Source organism: Pseudophryne corroboree, chromosome 9 (genome assembly GCF_028390025.1).
Source record: "Pseudophryne corroboree isolate aPseCor3 chromosome 9, aPseCor3.hap2, whole genome shotgun sequence".
In the NCBI taxonomy this organism is placed as follows: Eukaryota; Metazoa; Chordata; class Amphibia; order Anura; family Myobatrachidae; genus Pseudophryne; species Pseudophryne corroboree.
The window spans coordinates 456,615,655-456,639,176 of NC_086452.1; the positions used below are offsets into that span (position 1 = coordinate 456,615,655).

Sequence of the window (23,522 nt, forward strand, 5' to 3'; positions counted from 1 at the left end):
GGGTCACAGACTGCGGGTTATATTATGACCCCTTGATGATGCTGTAGAGATCACAACCTTGGGGACCTATAGTTTACAACATGGCTAAAGTCCGCTCCCCAAACTGTGCGAGCTCCACCACATAGGTATCCAGAGCACCAGCAATTACATTCCATTATGGCCTGAATCACAGACACCTTCTCCAATCACCTCCTCAGAGGGCCTTCACAGCCGACACAGGCTGGAAGGAAGCATTCCCGGTGGGCACCAGGAAAAGACCTTTCTGATGATCTGAGCCATGGCAAATGCCTGCTGCATTCAGCAGCCCTTCCATGGTCAGGGGAAAACATCTCTGGTGTCTGGGAAACGGAAATATGAAATGGGAACTCTGAAGAGAGTAACCAATATCAATGATGGGTGACGGAGAGCTCCCTGGGGGCAAATAGGAGTCCCTGCAGCATTCATACCGTGGCTTACATATGAACTGTAGCAAGCAACAGAATTACAATTATAAATGTGAATGTACTTTTGGGGTGTTAGGGTGAGATAACAGCGAGATTTCAGGCATCTTTTCCTTGGGTCTGGGACTGAGGGTCGACAGCACAAATGTCGACACACCTTAGGTCGACGCCAATTGGTCGACACACCTTAGGTCGACATGGACAAACGGTCAACATGGACAAAAGGTCGACAGGAACAAGGTCGACATGGAAAAAGGTCGACATGAGTTTTTTTATGTTTTTTTGGTGTCGTTTTCTTCGTAGAGTGACCGGGAACCCCAATTAGTGCACCGCTTCGCTCGCCATGCTTCGGGCATGGTGTCTTCGCTCCGCTACCGCTTCGCTCGGCACACTTTACCGTTCCAATCGTAGTCCACGTGGATCGTTCAGTATGAAAAGGTTCAAAAAAAGAAAAAAATCGTGAAAAACTCATGTCGACCTTTTTCCATGTCGACCTTTTGTCCATGTCGACCTAAGGTGTGTCGACCAATTGGCGTCGACCTAAGGTGTGTCGACCTTTGTGCTGTCGACCTGGAGTCCGGATACCCTTTTCCTTATAGCACAGGATTATGTTGGAGTCGGACTTTTACAAATATGATACACCATTTACTCTAAACAGGCGGACCAGACAGATCCGCAAGTTCTCTTTTACCACCTAATTATTGTGACTGTACTTCCAGAAACGCTCAGGACAGCATGTGGCCCCTCCCGTACCTGTATCCTCCCTGGCACAATGTTCTCGGTGGTGAAGATAAGCTGCTTGGCACTGGGAGACTCTGGAGTAGCCAGTATCACCTTCCCTGCCCCAGACCCATCAGGACCGGTCAGGATAAACTGCTGCTTGGGCGACACAGTGGAATCTACAGCCGTCACAATCTGGATCTTCTGCCCGGTCTGTTGGTCGGTCACAATCTGCAGAGACATAGAGGGTGTTATAGACCCCAGTGATATCAGGGGCCATGTTCCTCTGCGAATCAGAAAGGAAATCCATTGAAAACATCACACTCACTCAGGAACATACTATCACACTGCAGAAGCCGGGTGGATGAAAGTACACATAGGATCTAAGGTGTTTATGGGGAATTCAATTACATCTCCAGTGACGTAGGCCTGTGACAACGCGTTTCACTGTTAATTGCAATATTTATGCCAATGGGGCGAAATGAAGTTATTGGCACCACTATGCACGGCCGAAGGCCGTATAGCAGGGCTGCGATTGCCTCTGCCTGATTGACAGGCAGAGGCAATCGCTGGGCGGGAGGGGGCGGAATGGCGACGTCACACGCAGCCGCTGCGGGCCAAGAAGGGATGAGTAGCTCCCGGCCAGCACGCTAAAGCTGCACTGGCCGGGAGCTACTCTTGAAGTGCAAAGGCGGGGTAGCCTTGTACTGGGCGTCCCCCCGCATGTCAGTGTGAATGATCGTAGCTGTGCTAAATTTAGCACAGCTACGATCAACTCGGAATCACCCCCCATGGTTCACTAGGAGGCAGTGATATTACCACAGCAAGAACACACAGGATAAGCGCCAATCTGGAATACTCTGCTGTTGGGTGGAATTAATTTTCTGATCTGTATTACGTAACTGGTGGAGCGTTGGGAACAAAGCAGAGCAGTTCCTGGGATAAGCTTAGTAACACCCATCGTGCAGGTGGTGGAAAAGCAATAACCACCCATAGTAAGGGGTGACACACTAAGTGATATACATTATATACACATGCAGCATACCACGACGGTAGACAGATCATTCGAGTGAAGTGAAATACCTGGATGCGCTGCGGAGTGGAGATGGTGGAGTCGGTGGAGATTATCTGGATACGCTGGGAGGAGCTGGTCATCACTGAAGATTCCTGAACCTGACAAGAGGATGAATACAGATCAGAAGAGGTTTCATTTAATGCCAGACGTTGGCGGCCAGTACCATGTAGCCAGCAAGCCCTATACCCAAAGAAACTGCAATCAAACCAGGCGAGTGGATTTGTAGAACCCAGTAATAATGTGCACAATGCACCTTCACCCTGCAGAGCCAGCTGCCCATTACTTCCACTCTTACTTCCCCTCTCCCACCAGATGACATGGATTTAGAGTTTCAAGGTTGTTTGTGGAGTTACTGCAACATTATTTGTCTGAGAATCAGCACAAAGTGCTAAACATTTACAAATCACTTGGTGAAGCAGCAGGTGTGTACTGTGTTCTTGTTGGGAGTACTGGAGATAGCGGATGCTCAGCCAACAATTCTACAATTAACCCCTTTTATCAGCAAAGCTGCCGGAGATTCTTATTTTTGCAATGACTGAAAATGTAATCCTTTCAGCTGTGCCAATATTGTGATGCCACCATTGTGGGGATCACTCAGAGTTGATTGCTAGCTGCCGTTGTTCGCTGCGTTGCGATCAGTGAAAAAAAAACGGCTAATCTGCGCATGCACCACAATGCGCACGCGCGTCGTACGGGTACGAAGTCCTTTGTGGTTTTGCACTGGTTCTAGCGACTATTCCAATCGCACAGCTGAACGCAAGGAGATTGACAGGAAGAGGGAGTTTCTGGGTGTCAACTGACAGTTTTCTGGGAGTATTTGGAAAAACGCAGGCGTGGACGGGCGTTTGCTGGGTGGGTATCTGACGTCATTACAGTGTCACTCGTCGCAGCAATCATCGCACAGGATAAGTAACTACAGGGCTGGTCTTGTTCTGCACAAAATGCGTTTGCAGGCGCTCGGCTGCCAGGCGTTCGCACTCCTGCAAAGCGAAAATACACTCCCCCGTGGGCACATAAATTTAGCGCAAAATCACTAATACAGGCAGCTACTGGGTAAACACTAAGTTACTGTGTAATCCATGGGTCATATAGCGCTGGGGTGTGTGCTGGCATACTCTCTCTCTGTCTCTCCAAAGGGCCTTGTGGGGGTTCTGTCCTCAAATAGAGCATCCCCTGTGTGTGTGGTGTGTCGGTACGCTTGTGTCGACATGTTTGACGAGGAAGGCTATGTGGAAGCAGAGCAGGTGCAGATGAATGTGGTGTCTCCACCGACGGCGCCGACACCCGATTGGATGGATATGTGGAAGGTGTTAAATGATAATGTAAACTCCTTGCATAAAAGGTTGGATAAAGCTGAAGCCTTGGGACAGTCAGGGTCTCAACCCATGCCTGATCCTACAGCGCAGAGGCCGTCAGGGTCTCAGAAGCGCCCACTATCACAGATTGTTGACACAGATATCGACACGGATTCTGACTCCAGTGTCGATGGCGATGATGCAAAGTTGCAGCCTAAAATGGCTAAAGCCATCCGCTACATGATTATAGCAATAAAGGATGTGTTGCACATTTCAGAGGAAAACCCTGTCCCTGACAAGAGAGTTTATATGTTTGGGGAAAAAAGGCAAGAAGTGACTTTTCCCCCCTCACATGAGTTAAATGAGTTATGTGAAAAAGCGTGGGATTCTCCTGATAGGAAAGTGCAGATTTCCAAACGGTTACTTATGGCGTACCCTTTCCCGCCAACGGACAGGTTACGCTGGGAATCCTCCCCTAGGGTTGACAAAGCTTTGACACGCTTATCTAAGAAGGTGGCCCTGCCGTCACAGGATACGGCCACCCTAAAAGATCCTGCTGATAGGAAGCAGGAAGGTATCCTGAAGTCCGTTTATACACATTCAGGTACCCTACTGAGGCCGGCAATTGCGTCGGCCTGGATGTGTAGTGCTGTAGCAGCATGGACAGATACTCTGTCTGAGGAACTTGATACCTTGGACAAGGATACTATATTACTGACCCTGGGGCATATAAAAGACGCTGTCCTATATATGAGGGATGCCCAGAGAGACATTTGCCTAATGGGCTCTAGAATAAATGCAATGTCAATTTCTGCCAGAAGGGTCCTGTGGACTCGGCAATGGACAGGTGATGCCGATTTAAAAAAGCACATGGAGGTTTTACCTTATAAGGGTGAGGAATTGTTTGGGGACGGTCTCTCGGACCTGGTTTCCACAGCTACGGCTGGGAAGTCAAATTTTTTGCCATATATTCCCTCACAACCTAAGAAAGCACGGTATTACCAAATGCAGTCCTTTCGATCGCAAAGAGGCAAGAAAGTCCGAGGTGCGTCTTTTCTTGCCAGAGGCAGGGGTAGAGGAAAGAAGCTGCACAATACAGCTAGTTCCCAGGAACAGAAGTCCTCCCCGGCTTCCACTAAATCCACCGCATGACGCTGGGGCTCCATAGGTGGAGCCAGGAGCGGTGGGGGCACGTCTCCGAAATTTCAGCCACCAGTGGGTTCGCTCACAGGTGGATCCCTGGGCTATACAGATTGTGTCTCAGGGATACAAGCTGGAATTTGAAGTGATGCCCCCTCACCGTTACCTCAAATCGGCCCTGCCAGCTTCCCCCATAGAAAGGGAAGTAGTGTTAGCGGCAATTCACAAATTATATCTCCAGCAGGTGGTGGAACAGGTTCCCCTCCCTCAACAGGGAAGGGGTTACTATTCCACAATGTTTGTGGTTCCGAAACCGGACGGTTCGGTCAGACCCATATTGAATTTAACATCCCTGAACATTTACCTGAAAAGGTTCAAGTTCAAGATGGAATCGCTCAGGGCGGTCATTGCGAGCCTGGAAGAGGGGGATTTTATGGTGTCTCTGGACATAAAGGATGCTTACCATCATGTCCCCATTTATCCACCTCATCAGGAGTACCTCAGATTTGTGGTACAGGACTGTCATTACCAATCCCAGACGTTGCCGTTTGGTCTGTCCACGGCACCGAGAATATTTACCAAGGTAATGGCAGAAATGATGGTGCTTCTGCGAAAGCAAGGAGTTACAATTATCCCATACTTGGACGATCTCCTCAAAAAGGCGAGGTCCAGATAGCAGTTGCTGATCAGCGTAGCACACTCTCGGGAGGTGTTACAACAGCACGGCTGGATTCTGAATATTCCAAAGTCGCAGCTGATTCCTACGACGCGTCTGCCCTTCCTGGGCATGATTCTGGACACAGACCAGAAGAAGGTGTTTCTCCCGGAAGAGAAGGCCCAGGAGCTTGTGACTCTGGTCAGAAACCTCTTAAAACCAAAACAGTTGTCGGTGCATCACTGCACGCGAGTCCTGGGAAAGATGGTGGCGTCATACGAAGCCATTCCCTTCGGCAGGTTCCATGCGAGGACCTTTCAGTGGGATCTGTTGGACAAGTGGTCCGGATCGCATCTTCAGATGCATCGGCTGGTCACCCTATCCCCCAGGGCCAGGGTGTCTCTTCTGTGATGGCTGCAGAGTGCTCACCTTCTCGAGGGCCGCAGGTTCGGCATACAGGACAGGGCCCTGGTGACCACGGATGCAAGCCTCCGAGGGTGGGGGGCAGTCACTCAGGGAAGAAACTTCCAGGGGCTGTGGTCAAGTCAGGAGACTTGTCTGCTCATCAATATCCTGGAACTAAGGGCCATATACAACGCCCTGAGTCAAGCGGAGCCTCTGCTTCGCAACCAACCGGTGCTGATTCAGTCAGACAACATCACCGCAGTGGCTCATGTAAACCGCCAGGGCGGCACAAGAAGCAGGGTGGCGATGGCAGAAGCCACCAGAATTCTTCGCTGGGCGGAGAATCACGTGCAAGCACTGTCAGCAGTGTTCATTCCGGGAGTGGACAACTGGGAAGCAGACTTCCTCAGCAGACACGACCTCCACCCGGGAGAGTGGGGACTTCATCAAGAAGTCTTCACACAGATTACAAATCGATGGGAACTGCCACAGGTGGACATGATGGCATCCCGCCTCAACAAAAAGCTACAAAGGTATTGCGCCAGGTCAAGAGACCCTCAGGCGATAGCTGTGGACGCACTAGTGACACCGTGGGGGTTCCCGTCGGTTTATGTGTTTCCTCCTCTTCCTCTCATACCCAAGGTGTTGAGAATCGTAAGAAAAAGAGGAGTGAGAACAATACTCATTGTTCCGGATTGGCCAAGAAGGACTTGGTATCCGGAACTGCAAGAAATGCTTACAGAGGACCCATGGCCTCTGCCTCTCAGACAGGATCTGTTGCAACAGGGGCCCTGTCTGTTCCAAGACTTACCGCGGCTGCGTTTGACGGCATGGCGGTTGAACGCCGGATCCTAGCGGAGAAAGGCATTCCGGATGAAGTTATTCCTACGCTGATAAAGGCTAGGAAGGACGTGACAGCAAAACATCACCGTATATGGAGAAAATATGTTGCTTGGTGTGAGGCCAGGAAGGCCCCTACAGAGGAATTCCAGCTGGGCCGTTTCCTTCACTTCCTACAGGCGGGAGTGACTATGGGCTTAAAATTAGGGTCCATAAAGGTCCAGATTTCGGCCCTATCCATTTTCTTTCAAAAGGAACTGGCTTCTCTTCCTGAGGTTCAGACGTTTGTAAAGGGAGTGCTGCATATTCAGCCCCCTTTTGTGCCACCAGTGGCACGTTGGGATCTTAACGTGGTGTTGAGTTTCCTGAAATCTCACTGGTTTGAGCCACTTAAGACCGTGGAGTTAAAATATCTCACGTGGAAAGTGGTCATGCTATTGGCCTTGGCTTCGGCTAGGCGTGTGTCAGAATTGGCGGCTTTGTCATGTAAAAGCCCCTATCTGGTCTTCCATATGGACAGGGCAGCATTACGGACTCGTCCGCAATTTCTGCCGAAGGTGGTGTCATCTTTTCATTTGAACCAACCTATTGTGGTGCCTGCGGCTACTCGTGACTTTGAGGATTCCAAGTTACTAGATGTAGTCAGGGCTTTGAAGATTTATGTAGCCAGAACGGCTGGAGTCAGGAAAACTGACTCGCTGTTTATCCTGTATGCATCCAACAAGCTGGATGCTCCTGCTTCAAAGCAAACTATTGCTTGCTGGATCTGTAACACGATTCAGCAGGCTCATTCTGCGGCTGGATTGCCGCATCCAAAATCAGTAAAAGCCCATTCCACAAGGAAGGTGGGCTCTTCTTGGGCGGCTGCCCGAGGGGTCTCGGCATTACAGCTTTGCCGAGCAGCTACTTGGTCGGGTTCAAACACGTTTGCAAAATTCTACAAGTTTGATACCCTGGCTGAGGAGGACCTTGTGTTTGCTCATTCGGTGCTGCAGAGTCATCCGCACTCTCCCGCCCATTTGGGAGCTTTGGTATAATCCCCATGGTCCTTACAGAGTCCCCAGCATCCACTAGGACGTTAGAGAAAATAAGATTTTACTCACCGGTAAATCTATTTCTCGTAGTCCGTAGTGGATGCTGGGCGCCCGTCCAAAGTGCAGACTTCTTCTGCAATACTTGTATATAGTTATTGCTTAAATAAGGGTTATGTTATGTTTGCATCAGGTTGTCTGATGCTCTGTTGTTGTTCATACTGTTAACTGGGTATGTTATCACAAGTTATACGGTGTGATTGGTGTGGCTGGTATGAGTCTTACCCTGGATTCCAAAATCCTTTCCTTGTACTGTCAGCTCTTCCGGGCACAGTTTCCCTAACTGAGGTCTGGAGGAGGGACATAGAGGGAGGAGCCAGTGCACACCAGTAGTCCTAATTCTTTCTTAGAGTGCCGTGTCTCCTGCGGAGCCCGTCTATTCCCCATGGTCCTTACGGAGTCCCCAGCATCCACTAGGACGTTAGAGAAAATGGATTACGTGCACTTTTCCCATTTTCCGGAATATACAACATTATATTTGTATCTGTGCTTCATGGCTATAATTTGATATTTGGAAGCTACACCTAGGGATCATGACGTTACAGCTTTGGGCTGTGTCCGGCTATTTCTCAGACAGCGCTGGAGAGAAACCATCGGGTTCTACAAAATATATTACAAAGTTTCTTCACAACGAACTGTGGAAGACGTACAAGTGCTAAGAAGTTACCACAATCTGCGCAATCCGCTGCTGAACGCAGCCCCCATCTACGGACGTCACTGAAGTGAGAATGAAATGTAGGTCGGCTGAGTATGGGGACTGAACATCTACATAATGAGGGAACTATTTATCTGCCTCCCATCACACTCGCTGCCTTCTAATGAAACCTATGGGACGTTCACACGGATCTGGCAGAGTCTAATTATAGGACGTGAGGAAACTTCTCAACCAGAAGACTCCTCATTACTTCTCATCCATTCAACTAGTATCCACCGATCAATTTTACAGGAAGCCAAAATAATAAGAACGCGGATTAAAAAGTCAACCTAAAAGATGTAACGCATATATACACGTACAGCATATACATGATCCAGCCCTGACATTCTGGGAAATATTCAAATGCAACTACAATATATATGTATTTATGTGGTGTGAGCGTTAACTCCCTGATTTCCGTTCAGCTAGGATTTTGAGCAATGATTACTATATATTACCGCAGTGTATACTGCTGTGTACCTCCGCTTATCACCATAAACACATCACGTACTCACGCCGCATGTCACACCCGCTGACAGTTCAGCAGTACTGCCCTGTATGTGACACAAATGGCAATGATCTAGGTTAGATTATATTTATTCGGGCTCGTGCTTGGACCTCCAGATAGGATGAAAGTTCCAGCAGAGCACTAATAGTACTTACAGTATGTACTGAGAGCTAGGGGGTATATTTACTAACCAGCGGGCTACCATAGACAATGAAGCTCTGACCGATAGATTTAAAATAAGAATTTACTTACCGATAATTCTATTTCTCGGAGTCCGTAGTGGATGCTGGGGTTCCTGAAAGGACCATGGGGAATAGCGGCTCCGCAGGAGACAGGGCACAAAAAGTAAAGCTTTACAATCAGGTGGTGTGTACTGGCTCCTCCCCCTATGACCCTCCTCCAAGCCTCAGTTAGGTACTGTGCCCGGACGAGCGTACACAATAAGGAAGGATTTTGAATCCCGGGTAAGACTCATACCAGCCACACCAATCACACTGTACAACCTGTGATCTGAACCCAGTTAACAGTATGATAACAGCGGAGCCTCTGAAAAGATGGCTCACAACAATAATAACCCGATTTTTGTAACTATGTACAAGTATTGCAGACAATCCGCACTTGGGATGGGCGCCCAGCATCCACTACGGACTCCGAGAAATAGAATTATCGGTAAGTAAATTCTTATTTTCTCTATCGTCCTAGTGGATGCTGGGGTTCCTGAAAGGACCATGGGGATAATACCAAAGCTCCCAAACGGGCGGGAGAGTGCGGATGACTCTGCAGCACCGAATGAGAGAACTCCAGGTCCTCCTTAGCCAGGGTATCAAATTTGTAGGATTTTACAAACGTGTTTGCCCCTGACTAAATAACCGCTCGGCAAAGTTGTAAAGCCGAGACCCCTCGGGCAGCCGCCCAAGATGAGCCCACCTTCCTTGTGGAATGGGCATTTACATATTTTGGCTGTGGCAGGCCTGCCACAGAATGTGCAAGCTGAATTGTATTACACATCCAACTAGCAATAGTCTGCTTAGAAGCAAGAGCACCCAGTTTGTTGGGTGCATACAGGATAACAGCAAGTCAGTTTTCCTGACTCCAGCCGTCCTGGAACATATTTTCAGGGCCCTGACAACATCTAGCAACTTGGAGTCCTCCAAGTCCCTAGTAGGTGCAAGGCACCACAATAAGCTGGTTCAGGTGAAACACTGACACCACCTTAGGGAGAGAACTGGGGACGAGTCCGCAGCTCTGCCCTGTCCGAATGGACAAACAGATATGGGCTTTTTTGAGAAAAAACCACCAATTTGACACTCGCCTGGTCCAGGCCAGGGCCAAGAGCATGGTCACTTTTCATGTGAGATGCTTCAAATCCACAGATTTGACTGGTTTTAAACCAATGTGATTTGAGGAATCCCAGAACTACGTTGAGATCCCACAGTGCCACTGGAGGCACAAAAGGGGGTTGTATATGCAATACTCCCTTGACAAACTTCTGGACTTCAGGAACTGAAGCCAATTCTTTCTGGAAGAAAATCGACAGGGCCGAAATTTGAACCTTAATGGACCCCAATTTGCGGCCCATAGACACTCCTGTTTGCAGGAAATGCAGGAAACGACCGAGTTGAAATTTCTTTGTGGGGCCATCCTGGCCTCACACCACGCAACATATTTTCGCCACATGTGGTGATAATGTTGTGCGGTCACCTCCTTTCTGGCTTTGACCAGGGTAGGAATGACCTCTTCCGGAATGCCTTTTTCCCTTAGGATCCGGCGTTCCACCGCCATGCCGACAAACGCAGCTGCGGTAAGTCTTGGAACAGACATGGTACTTGCTGAAGCAAATCCCTTCTTAGCAGCAGAGGCCATAAGACCTCTGTAAGCATCTCTTGAAGTTCCGGGTACCAAGTCCTTCTTGGCCAATCCGGAGCCATGAGTATAGTTCTTACTCCTCTACGTCTTATAATTCTCAGCACCTTAGGTATGAGAAGCAGAGGAGGGAACACATACACCGACTGGTACACCCACGGTGTTACCAGAACGTCCACAGCTATTGCCTGAGGGTCTCTTGACCTGGCGCAATACCTGTCCCGTTTTTTGTTCAGACGGGACGCCATCATGTCCACCTTTGGTATTTCCCAACGGTTTACAATCATGTGGAAAAAACTTCCCGATGAAGTTTCCACTCTCCCGGGTGGAGGTCGTGCCTGCTGAGGAAGTCTGCTTCCCAGTTTCCATTCCCGGGATGAAACACTGCTGACAGTGCTATCACATGATTTTCCGCCCAGCGAAAAGTCCTTGCAGTTTTTGCCATTGCCCTCCTGCTTCTTGTGTCGCCCTGTCTGTTTACGTGGGCGACTGCCGTGATGTTTTTCCCACTGGATCAATACCGGCTGACCTTGAAGCAGAGGTCTTGCTAAGCTTAGAGCATTATAAATTTACCCTTAGCTCCAGTATATTTATGTGGAGAAAAGTCTCCAGACTTGATCACACTCCCTGGAAATTTTTTCCTTGTGTGACTGCTCCCCAGCCTCTCGGGCTGGGCTCCGTGGTCACCAGCATCCAATCCTGAATGCCGAATCTGCGGCCCTCTAGAAGATGAGCACTCTATAACCACCACAGGAGAGACACCCTTGTCCTTGGATATAGGGTTATCCGCTGATGCATCTGAAGATGCGATCCGGACCATTTGTCCAGCAGATCCCACTGAAAAGTTCTTGCGTGAAATCTGCCGAATGGAATTGCTTCGTAGGAAGCCACCATTTTTACCAGGACCCTTGTGCAATGATGCACTGTTTTTAGGAGGTTCCTGACTAGCTCGGATAACTCCCTGGCTTTCTCTTCCGGGAGAAACACCTTTTTCTGGACTGTGTCCAGAATCATCCCTAGGCACAGCAGACGTGTCGTCGGGATCAGCTGCGATTTTGGAATATTTAGAATCCACCCGTGCTGTTGTAGCAGTATCCGAGATAGTGCTACTCCGACCTCCAACTGTTCCCTGGACTATGCCCTTATCAGGAGATCGTCCAAGTAAGGGATAATTAAGACGCCTTTTCTTCGAAGAAGAATCATCATTTCGGCCATTACCTTGGTAAAGACCCGGGGTGCCGTGGACAATCCAAACGGCAGCGTCTGAAACTGATAGTGACAGTTCTGCACCACGAACCTGAGGTACCCTTAGTGAGAAGGGCAAATTTGGGACATAGAGGTAAGCATCCCTGATGTCCCGGGACACTATATAGTCCCCTTCTTCCTGGTTCGTTATCACTGCTCTGAGTGACTCCATCTTGATTTGAACCTTTGTAAGTGTTCAAAAAATTTTTAGAATAAGTCTCACCTAGCCTTCTGGCTTCAGTACCACAATATAGTGTGGAATAATACCCCTTTTCTTGTAGTAGGAGAGGTAATTTAATTATCACCTGCTGGGAATACAGCTTGTGAATTTTTTCCCATACTGCCTCCTTGTCGGAGGGAGACCTTGGTAAAGCAGACTTCAGGAGCCTGCGAAGGGGAAACGTCTCGACATTCCAATCTGTACCCCTGGGATACTACTTGTAGGATCCAGGGGTCCTGTACGGTCTCAGCGCCATGCTGAGAACTTGTCAGAAGCGGTGGAACGCTTCTGTTCCTGGGAATGGGCTGCCTGCTGCAGTCTTCTTCCCTTTCCTCTATCCCTGGGCAGATATGATCTTATAGGGACGAAAGGACTGAGGCTGAAAAGACGGTGTCTTTTTCTGCAGAGATGTGACTTAGGGTAAAAACGGTGGATTTTCCAGCAGTTGCCGTGGCCACCAGGTCCGATGGACCGACCCCAAATAACTCCTCTTCCTTTATACGGCAATACACCTTTGTGCCGTTTGGAATCTGCATCACCTGACCACTGTCGTGTCCATAACATCTTCTGGCAGATATGGACATCGCATTTACTCTTGATGCCAGAGTGCAAATATCCCTCTGTGCATCTCGCATATATAGAAATGCATCCTTTAAATGCTCTATAGTCAATAAAATACTGTCCCTGTCAAGGGTATCAATATTTTTAGTCAGGGAATCCGACCAAGCCACCCCAGCTCTGCACATCCAGGCTGAGGCGATCGCTGGTCGCAGTATAACACCAGTATGTGTGTATATACTTTTTATGATATTTTCCAGCCTCCTGTCAGCTGGTCCTTGAGGACGGCCCTATCTATAGACGGTACCGCCACTTGTTTTGATAAGCGTGTGAGCGCCTTAGCCACCCTAAGGGGTGTTTCCCAACGCGCCCTAACTTCTGGCGGGAAAGGGTATACCGCCCCTAATTTTCTATCGGGGGGAACCCACGCATCATCACACACTTTATTTAATTTATCTGATTCAGGAAAAACTACGGTAGTTTTTTCACATCCCACATAATACCCTCTTTTGTGGTACCTGTAGTATCAGAAATATGTAACACCTCCTTCATTGCCTTTAACGTGTGGCCCTAATAAGGAATACGTTTGTTTATTCACCGTCGACACTGGATTCAGTGTCCCTGTCTGTGTCGACCGACTAAAGTAAACGGGCGTTTTAAAACCCCTGACGGTGTTTTTGAGACGTCTGGACCGGTACTAATTGTTTGTCGGCCGTCTCATGTCGTCAACCGACCTTGCAGCGTGTTGACATTATCACGTAATTCCCTAAATAAGCCATCCATTCCGGTGTCGACTCCCTAGAGAGTGACATCACCATTACAGGCAATTGCTCCGCCTCCTCACCAACATCGTCCTCATACATGTCGACACACACGTACCGACACACAGCACACACACAGGGAATGCTCTGATAGAGGACAGGACCCACTAGCCCTTTGGAGAGACAGAGGGAGAGTTTGCCAGCACACACCAAAAACGCTATAATTATATAGGGACAACCTTATATAAGTGTTTTCCCTTATAGCATCTTTATTATATATTTCTAACGCCAAATTAGTGCCCCCCCTCTCTGTTTTAACCCTGTTTCTGTAGTGCAGTGCAGGGGAGAGCCTGGGAGCCTTCCCTCCAGCCTTTCTGTGAGGGAAAATGGCGCTGTGTGCTGAGGAGATAGGCCCCGCCCCTTTTTCGGCGGCCTCGTCTCCCGCTCTTAACGGATTCTGGCAGGGGTTAAATATCTCCATATAGCCTCCGGAGGCTATATGTGAGGTATTTTTAGCCAAAATAGGTTTTCATTTGCCTCCCAGGGCGCCCCCCTCCCAGCGCCCTGCACCCTCAGTGACTGCCGTGTGAAGTGTGCTGAGAGGAAAATGGCGCACAGCTGCAGTGCTGTGCGCTACCTTTAGAAGACTGAGGAGTCTTCTGCCGCCGATTCTGGACCTCTTCTTACTTCAGCATCTGCAAGGGGGCCGGCGGCAAGGCTCCGGTGACCATCCAGGCTGTACCTGTGATCGTCCCTCTGGAGCTGATGTCCAGTAGCCAAGAAGCCAATCCATCCTGCACGCAGGTGAGTTCACTTCTTCTCCCCTAAGTCCCTCGTTGCAGTGATCCTGTTGCCAGCAGGACTCACTGTAAAATAAAAAACCTAAGCTAAACTTTTCTAAGCAGCTCTTTAGGAGAGCCACCTAGATTGCACCCTTCTCGGCCGGGCACAAAAATCTAACTGAGGCTTGGAGGAGGGTCATAGGGGGAGGAGCCAGTACACACCACCTGATCGTAAAGCTTTACTTTTTGTGCCCTGTCTCCTGCGGAGCCGCTATTCCCCATGGTCCTTTCAGGAACCCCAGCATCCACTAGGACGATAGAGAAATTGGCAGTAGAACTACATACTAAATCAGCTTCCTTAGCGTTTATTACTAATTACATTTTAAATCTATCGGTCATGATTGGCGGCGTGGACAACCCGCTGGTTAGTGGATGTACCCCAAAGTCTCACACCTAACTGTAACCTGCATTGTACAGGCACACAGAGAGCATGTGACCACATCATTTATGTTACTGTCATTTCATGCCGGAAAAACTTGTAGAGATTGAACAAAAAAAAAAATAACCCCGAGAGGGAGAGCTATAACCACTGCGCCATAGGTAACCGAAAGCAAATGGATCTCCATAATGAGAACTTTGGGGCCAATTCATGCGCTGTCAACGCCCCCTCCTGGGCGTTTTTGCTAATGGGTGTCTATCGGAGGTATTCAATTGGTTCTCTCATAGTTGGTCATTAATAGTTAAGTTGACAGCGGCTAAAAAACAGTCTACAGCTCTTGTGCACCCAAACTATGGACTTGGTAAAAAAAAAAATTCTTGCACCTATGAAGGCTGTGAGAAAAAAAAAATACTAATGGCCGTCTATCAGAGAAACAACTGAATAGCTCCGATAGATGCTCATTAGCATAGCCACCCAGGAGGGGGCACCGGCAACAATTGAATCAGCCCCTCCACATAGACAAAATATAAATATGGAGCAAGTCTTCGTGGTGAATTTAATTGTTGTTGTTTTTTAGGCGGCAATAAGTAATGGGCACTCAATGGAGCAATTCAATTGTTTTTTGTTTTGCGGTTGGGCACAACTGCAATACTTATCACGCTTATTGCGCCCAAATGTCCTGTTTAGTGCGCCAATTTCTGCTCACCACCTTAGAGGCTGTGAGCAAAAATAATACAGTCGTGGCCGAACAGCTGAATAACTAAATAGCCCCCATCGGCTGCGCTAAAAACGTCTGAAGAATAAAGAACTGCCCAATGCCCATACCAGCATCCCTGACGAAGTACACAGATGTATATAACATGCTGAAAGCTGTTAGATTATCACTATGGATCCCCTGACTACCGGCATCAATATCACGCGCCCACTTCCGGTACCCAGTGTAGCGTGGAGCTCAGTGGTTAGAGCAGACAGTAGTGAGAAGGAGCCAACAGTGCAAGAAGACGCCACGGAGGACAAGAAGGAAGCATTAGGGTAAGCATAGGGCTAGTTAGGAGGGGATGCATGCTTGGTGAGCATCACATACACCCAGTTGCCATTCACCCAGGCACAATCATTTCATAAAAGAGCTTACACAGTGTTTCAATGCAAGGTCATTTTTGTTGCAATCAAGTGTAAAATTTTTTACTCTTATAGGTTTCATATGGTTTTCTTGCCACATATTACATACATTATAGCGCTCTTGCCACATACATTATAGTGCTCATGTTTACTTAATAGCCCTGACTAGAGCTGCCGCACATATCCCAGCGCACTTCAGTTCTAACCGTATATTTACCAGTCACACGCACAGCGGAGGCTGCTCCAATATTCCTGAAAACACACTAGTAATAGTGAGATTACAGAAGCCCTCTGTGGTGCTACAAAACTGCTGCATCCGCTGTGTCGAGGTGACACTATATAGTAGCGTTAGTTGAGTACCCATTAATTAAATATATCCCATACACGACATCTCATTCCATAGGACAGCCTCCCCCATAGCTGATGTAAAGGGCCCGCTCGCTGGAACCGGTGATAAGTCCCTGCAATTAGAGCCCTCAAAGTCCTCCATATCACTCCACCGAGCTCTGAAGCGCAATTCTCCAACGCCAGCGGCCTGTATTTCCGTATTGGTCTTTTTATTTAAAATAAATAAATAAATCTTTATTTCTGTTAAAGCTTTAAATAAAGCAAAGTTACAGTAGCTGTCATTACTGCGACTGGTCTACACCTCGGCAGAGGCCACTAACAAGGTCAAATAAGAGTACATGTGCAGTAATAGCCAAACACTGGCGTTACCTGTCTAACGGGCACCAGACCAATCAGAGCTAAATGCTGGTGAGATGTTGCACTTTGTAAGTGAATAAGATGAAAGCGGCTGATGTAGCGTTGTTGCTGGTGTCAGATCGGCTGAATGAGTGTTAGTGGGCGCTCGGATGTAAGAGAAGCGTCCCGTGAGAACTAGAAAACATGGATTCTCGTCTTCACCACAGATGATCATTTATAGCATTCCCTGCATGCAAGACTTTCAACGTTTTTGTATATTCTGTTTTTACTGAAAAATCAGTAGGCATACCGAAATGATAGGTAATGACGATCGACATCAAGGGTCTAATTCCAAGTTGATCGCAGCAGGAATTTTGTTAGCAGCTGGGCAAAACCATGTGCACTGCAGGTGGGGCAGATGTAACATGTGCAGAGAGAGTTAGATTTGGGTGTGTTATTTTGTTTCTGTGCAGGGTAAATACTGGCTGCTTTATTTTTACACTGCAAATTAGATTGCAGATTGAACACACCCCACCCAAATCTAACTCTCTCTGCACATGTTATATCTGCCTCCCCTGCAGAGCACATGGTTTTACCCAACTGCTAACAAAATTCCTGCTGCGATCAACTTGGACTTACCCCCCAAGAGCGAAATACAAAGAGCTGCAACAAAGCATATGACATATACAGATGTAGCCATACTCCTCTTTGTTGCGATGCAGCATGCTGTAACACGGCCTCCTGCGACTAATCGTAGCTGGTGATCGCTCTATTAATTAGTTGAGGAACTAATGAAGCGATTGCCGGCTGCGAATAGGCGCAGCCTGGCACACCATGCCGTGATGTAACATGCCGCATCGCAGTAAGATGAGCATGGCTGCATCTCTATGGCACAGTGGCATACAGCCAGCAGAAAAATTTGAAATAATTTGCAGAAGTAAAGAAGAAAGAAAAAAAAGGGGGGACTCAGGAAGGAAGGGTGAGAGGAACAAGGGTTGGAAGGAAACTGTAAAAAGAAAAAGGACGGGTACACACAAATTTAGAGAGCGAGCAGGGAGAGGATTGAATCCAAAGACTCAATGGGGTCAATTCAATTCTGCGCAGATTGAATAGCAGTGGGAATTAGCTCCCGTTGCTATTTAATTCAGCGCGATGTGACCCCCAACGAGATTACTTCTCGCACCCCCCTCCGGGAATTAAGTCCGAGAATCCCTGTTCTTGCATTTTGCTTAGTCCGCAAGAACCGGCCTTCTCTGACATAACAGCGCGTTGAATTGAAAAACAATGGGCGCTAATTCCCAGTGCTATTCAATACACGCAGAATTGAATTGACCCCAATGGCTCAGACGTCTCATTTATACAGTAAAGCTGGGTATCCACCTAAAGAATTATCTGTCCAATCTGTCTGGTGGGAACAAAAGTCTGGTAATGTATGGAACAAATGACAATTAACCAATTGCATCCAAACACTGGAAGACAGACCAAGGTCGTTCAGACAAACTGGCTAAATACATTTTAACAAATCTATCCACACAATTGTTTTTGTCCATTTTCTAGCGTTTGGGAGCAAATGGTTGACTGGACAGATAAATCTTTAGGTGGGTACCCAGTTTTAGCCTACAGACTCCCCTCCACACTTTGTGTGAATGTTTACTGAAGGTATTACGCTAGGAAATATATTCTCACTCACATATGGCCACTTTGGGGGATTATAATCATGGAGACCACTGTGTAGCAGACAGAAAGAAGGTTCCACCCACAATGGGGTCAATTCTATTCGGCAACTAAAGAATAGCGCCGGGAATTAGCTCCCGAAGCTATTCAATTCTGCTACTAGTTGCCCGCAATTATCGGGAATTCTTCTCTCATCCCCGGGGGATGAGAGAAGAAACCCGACAAAAGTGCTGCCTCGCGGCCGGCGCGAGGCTGATTCTGTCGGGAATCAGCCTCGCGCCGGGTAGTTAAGTCGGAGAATGCCCGTTCTCCCGACAAAACTACCTGTTAAGTCGGCGAGAACGGGACATCGCCGACTTAACTTTAGCTGAATTGAATAGCGTCGGGAGCTAATTCCCGGCGCTATTCTTTAGTTGCCGAATAGAATTGACCCCAATGTCTCTGACAACTGAGGGAGAAGTTACAGCAATGAGGACCACTGAGATCTGCTCATCATCCAAGGAGAACACTTCCATCACCCTAGACTTGGCATACTATGATTAGGGGGCGCTATAGTGTGGCATACTATGATTAGGGGGAGCTATAGTGTGGCATACTATGATTAGGGGGCGCTATAGTGTGGCATACTATGATTAGGGGGCGCTACAGTGTGGCATACTATGATTAGGGGGCGCTACAGTGTGGCATACTATGATTAGGGGGCGCTACAGTGTGGCATACTATGATTAGGGGGCGCTATAGTGTGGCATACTATGATTAGGGGGCGCTATAGTGTGGCATACTATGATTAGGGGGCGCTATAGTGTGGCATACTATGATTAGGGGGCGCTACCATGTGTCATACTATGATTAGGGGGCGCTACCATGTGTCATACTATGATTAGGGGGCGCTATAGTGTGGCATACTATGATTAGGGGGCGCTACCATGTGTCATACTATGATTAGGGGGCGCTATAGTGTGGCATACTATGATTAGGGGCGCTACCATGTGTCATACTATGATTAGGGGGCGCTATAGTGTGGCATACTATGATTAGGGGGCGCTATAGTGTGGCATACTATGATTAGGGGGCGCTATAGTGTGTCATACTATGATTAGGGGGCGCTACCGTGTGTCATACTATGATTAGGGGGCGCTATAGTGTGGCATACTATGATTAGGGGGCGCTACCGTGTGTCATACTATGATTAGGGGGCGCTATAGTGTGGCATACTATGATTAGGGGGCGCTATAGTGTGGCATACTATGATTAGGGGGCGCTACCATGTGTCATACTATGATTAGGGGGCGCTATAATGTGGCATACTATGATTAGGGGGCGCTACCATGTGTCATACTATAATTAGGGGGCGCTATAGTGTGGCATACTATGATTAGGGGGCGCTATAGTGTGGCATACTATGATTAGGGGGCGCTACCATGTGTCATACTATGATTAGGGGGCGCTATAGTGTGGCATACTATGATTAGGGGGCGCTACCATGTGTCATACTATGATTAGGGGGCGCTACCATGTGTCATACTATGATTAGGGGGCGCTACCATGTGTCATACTATGATTAGGGGGCGCTACCATGTGTCATACTATGATTAGGGGGCGCTACCATGTGTCATACTATGATTAGGGGGCGCTATAATGTGGCATACTATGATTAGGGGGCGCTATAGTGTGGCATACTATGATTAGGGGGCGCTACCATGTGTCATACTATGATTAGGGGGTGCTACCATGTGTCATACTATGATTAGGGGGCGCTATAGTGTGGCATACTATGATTAGGAGGCGCTATAGTGTGGCATACTATGATTAGGGGGCGCTACCATGTGTCATACTATGATTAGGGGGCGCTACCATATGGCATAATTAATCAAGGATGCATAGTGCTAAAAGGGTGGTTAAGGGTTGGGTGCAACTTATAAGTGGTCAGTCCTAGAAAAAAAGTCATTATTTATTTATTTAGCTAGCAGTTTCTTATATAGCGCAGCATGGCCCTCATTCCGAGTTGTTCGCTCGTTCTTTTTCATCGCATCGCAGCGATTTTCCGCACACTGCGCTTTCGCAATGTTCGCACTGCGGCTGCGCCAAGTAAATTTGCTATGCAGTTAGGTATTTTACTCACGGCATTACGAGGTTTTTTCTTCGTTCTGGTGATCGGAGTGTGATTGACAGGAAGTGGGTGTTTCTGGGCGAAAACTGACCGTTTTATGGGTGTGTGTGAAAAAACGCTGCCGTTTCTGGGAAAAACGCAGGAGTGGCTGGAGAAACGGGGGAGTGCCTGGGCGAACGCTGGGTGTGTTTGTGACGTCAAACCAGGAACGAAACTGACTGAACTGATCGCAGTGGCAGAGTAAGTCTCGAGCTACTCAGAAACTGCTAAGAAATTTCTATTCGCAATTTTGAGAATCTATCGTTCGCAATTCTGCTAAGCTAAGATTCACTCCCAGTAGGCGGCGGCTTAGCGTGTGCAATGCTGCTAAAAGTAGCTAGCGAGCGAACAACTCGGAATGAGGGCCCACATTCCGTTGCGCTTTACAATTAGAACAGTTATAGAACAAAACTGGACATAGACAGACAGAGGTAGGAAGGCCCTGCTCACAAGCTTACACTCTATAGTCATTGAAATCATCTTCCTTGAAAAATATACAGACACATTCACTCCAAGGGGTGTAGTATGAGTGGCCAGCGGCCGGGATCCTGGGGGCCACCATACCGCTGCCGGGATCCCGACCGCTGGCATACAGACAGCTGGGCGAGCGTTAATGAACCCTTGTGGGCTCGCTGCGCTCGCCATGCTATTTATTTTCCCTCCAGGGGGGTCGTGGACCTCCAAGAGGGAGAATATGTGTCGGCATGCCGGCGTCGGTATGCTGGTCGCCGGGATCCCAGCCGGCAGCATACTGAAGACCACCCACTCCAAGCTACACCATGAATAAGATGGAAAGCACTGCACATGTCCCTGGACGTAGCCTGCTTTATTTCACACTGTAATCTACATCAGTGGTAGAACCGGTTTGGGACCACAGAAAAGCAATGGGGTAGTACAGGCCAGTTGGAAATAAGTACTGGACACTGCTGGTTCACTATAAATAGATGTGTGACACAGCAACAACCTTGGACAAGCTCTTTAAAAAGAAACAATTTGCAGATTCTAAGATTAAATCTAAAGTTGGGCACACACGGAGAGATCTGACTAGATTGCTTAGAAATTAAGCACGGATCTCTCGTGTGTATGCCCCCCAGCGATAGCCTCGCTTCGCCGGTGCTAGACAGAGCCTGCATGCAGGTTCAATCTAGCAGGTCGCTCACTTCAGCGCTGTGTGAAGTGAGCGCCCCCCACCCTCGCTCAGCAATCTGTGATAGATCGCTCAGCACACATCTCTAGGTGTGTACCCCCATTTAGGAACAAAGATTCCCCAATACACTAATCTGCGCCCATACATTACAGATATGTCTCAGTAATCTGCAGATCATTTTCAGCAAATACAGATCTGCCAATCTTGAAAGACTCAGTGTACTAGAAACGGTCTGCAGATCTGCTGATTGTTACCATACACTGGCAATCTACAGCCCCAATTCATCTGTGAAATTCAACATGTTGGAAAACCTGATTTAACAAACCCAATCGATTTTTAGGCTGAATCTGCGATCTGTGAACCCCATACATTGCAGATTTATTTGCACAATCATCTGCAAAACGCCCCAATTGATTGCTGAGGTATGGGGGCCTTAAGTCTTCTTTATTGTTCATATTGTAATTTTAATTAACTGCAAACTCCCCTGTTGCATGCTGCTAAGGAATAATTCATATTATTGCTACCGTTCTGCACCTGAGCCGTATGAATCTGCGATACTGTAGGATCTGAAGGTGCGCCACAAGATACGACTTTCACATCCAATAGGAAACGAGGGGACATTTACGTGTAATCTCTTGCGTCACATATTGCGGAACAATTCAGTGCAAACCATCACAAAACACACAACTACACGGCGGCAGACTTGTTACAGTTCTAGAATACAATAATATTTTTTGGTTACAGTGACATTTGTGGGGGAACAATGTAGTGATTTAACAGCAGAGATGTGCACGACAGACCAAAGAGAGAGGATGCGGAGAGGCCTGGCCATGCAGCCTGGGACACCAGGAGCAGCTCCCTACTCTCAGCAGCAGCCACAGGTCACCTGAGGTCGCTGGACAGACATAAAATAAAAGGACTGGGTGTAATACCAACAGCCGCCCATAGATGGCGCTGCGCAAAAGCAGCTAGGGCACTGGGTCTCTGGGATAGGCCACGCCCCTGCCACCTGACTGGCTCCCCGACACGTCAGTCGTGACGGGAGACACCGCCCAATTCCCCTCATGCCGGCCGCTGATTGGCTGGGACGCTCAGCCCCTCCCGCCGAGCCGCAAAATAAATAAATAAAGGCTGCGCGTTGCGGGGAAATAAAATGGCGGCTGCTGGCAAGGTGCCAGGCGGGCGTAGAGCGGACGGCGGTGGTTCCTGGAGCGGGTGTGTGCGGTAGTCCCCGGAGACGCGGGCAGACAGTTGTTGCCGTGGTTACCAGATGACAGGACGAGCGGGTGTGCGCTGCGCCCGGGCGGAGAGTTGAGTGACCCGTTTCTCCCCGCTGACACCCCCGTCTCCCGCTCCGGGCTCCCCGCCCGCCCCCACCTCCGCCAGGCCGCCTCGGTAAGGCCTCGCTGGCGACGCAGCCTCTCCTTACCTCACCGCGGCGGAGGTTCCCGTCACAGGCGCATCCTGTCCGCTCCTGGCGGCCTCCGCTGCTGTCCGCGCCCGGGAGGCCGGACCCTTGCGCCGGTTTTCGGTCAGTTTTGCTCCATTCGGTGAGAGGTCAGAGGTCGTGACCCCGCGCCCGCCACCGCCTCTTCCCCCGGCTTCCTCTTCCCTCTCGCTCCGAGCGCGGGCGGCTTGACGTCAGGCGGAGGCAGCTGGCGATAGGCTGGTGGGCGGGGCCGGCAGGGTCGCGCAAGCTTTATTGACAGGCGGACAAACGCTGCAGTGGCTGGCCACGCCCCTCCCTGCTATGGTCACGTGACTGGTGGTGTCTATGGGAGAGCCACCATGTGTAATCTTTCCTGAGAGCAGCAGAGGCTGGTGGGAAATGGTGGTAGGTATGTGTAGAGACCCGTGGTGGTTTATTGATGAACTACAAATCCCAGCATGTACTGTTTTCTTCCATCTGCCCCTGTTTTATGCCATAGTCCCATAATTCCCTGTACCTCTCTATAGAGAACTGGCCCTATGCAGCACCCATCTCTGTATGATAACGTGGCACAGTCGGGGGGGGGGGG

General features: G+C 48.7%; 1 protein-coding gene across 2 annotated transcripts in view; it reads right to left on the reverse strand.

Moving 5' to 3' along the window:
• Nucleotides 1-23,014, reverse strand: part of NR2C2 (nuclear receptor subfamily 2 group C member 2) — a 41,591-nt gene extending 18,577 nt beyond the window's left edge. For both annotated transcript variants that reach the window (XR_010187056.1, XM_063941239.1), the window contains exons 1-3: nt 22,934-23,014; nt 2,244-2,333; nt 1,194-1,391 (exon numbers count right to left, since the gene is read on the reverse strand). Coding sequence is in view for 1 of the 2 variants with exons in the window: in XM_063941239.1 (XP_063797309.1) it covers nt 1,194-1,391; nt 2,244-2,315 (270 nt within the window). In the remaining variant the exon portion in view is untranslated. The remainder of the gene's footprint in view (nt 1-1,193; nt 1,392-2,243; nt 2,334-22,933) is intronic.
• Between the last annotated feature and the right edge of the window lie 508 nt (nt 23,015-23,522).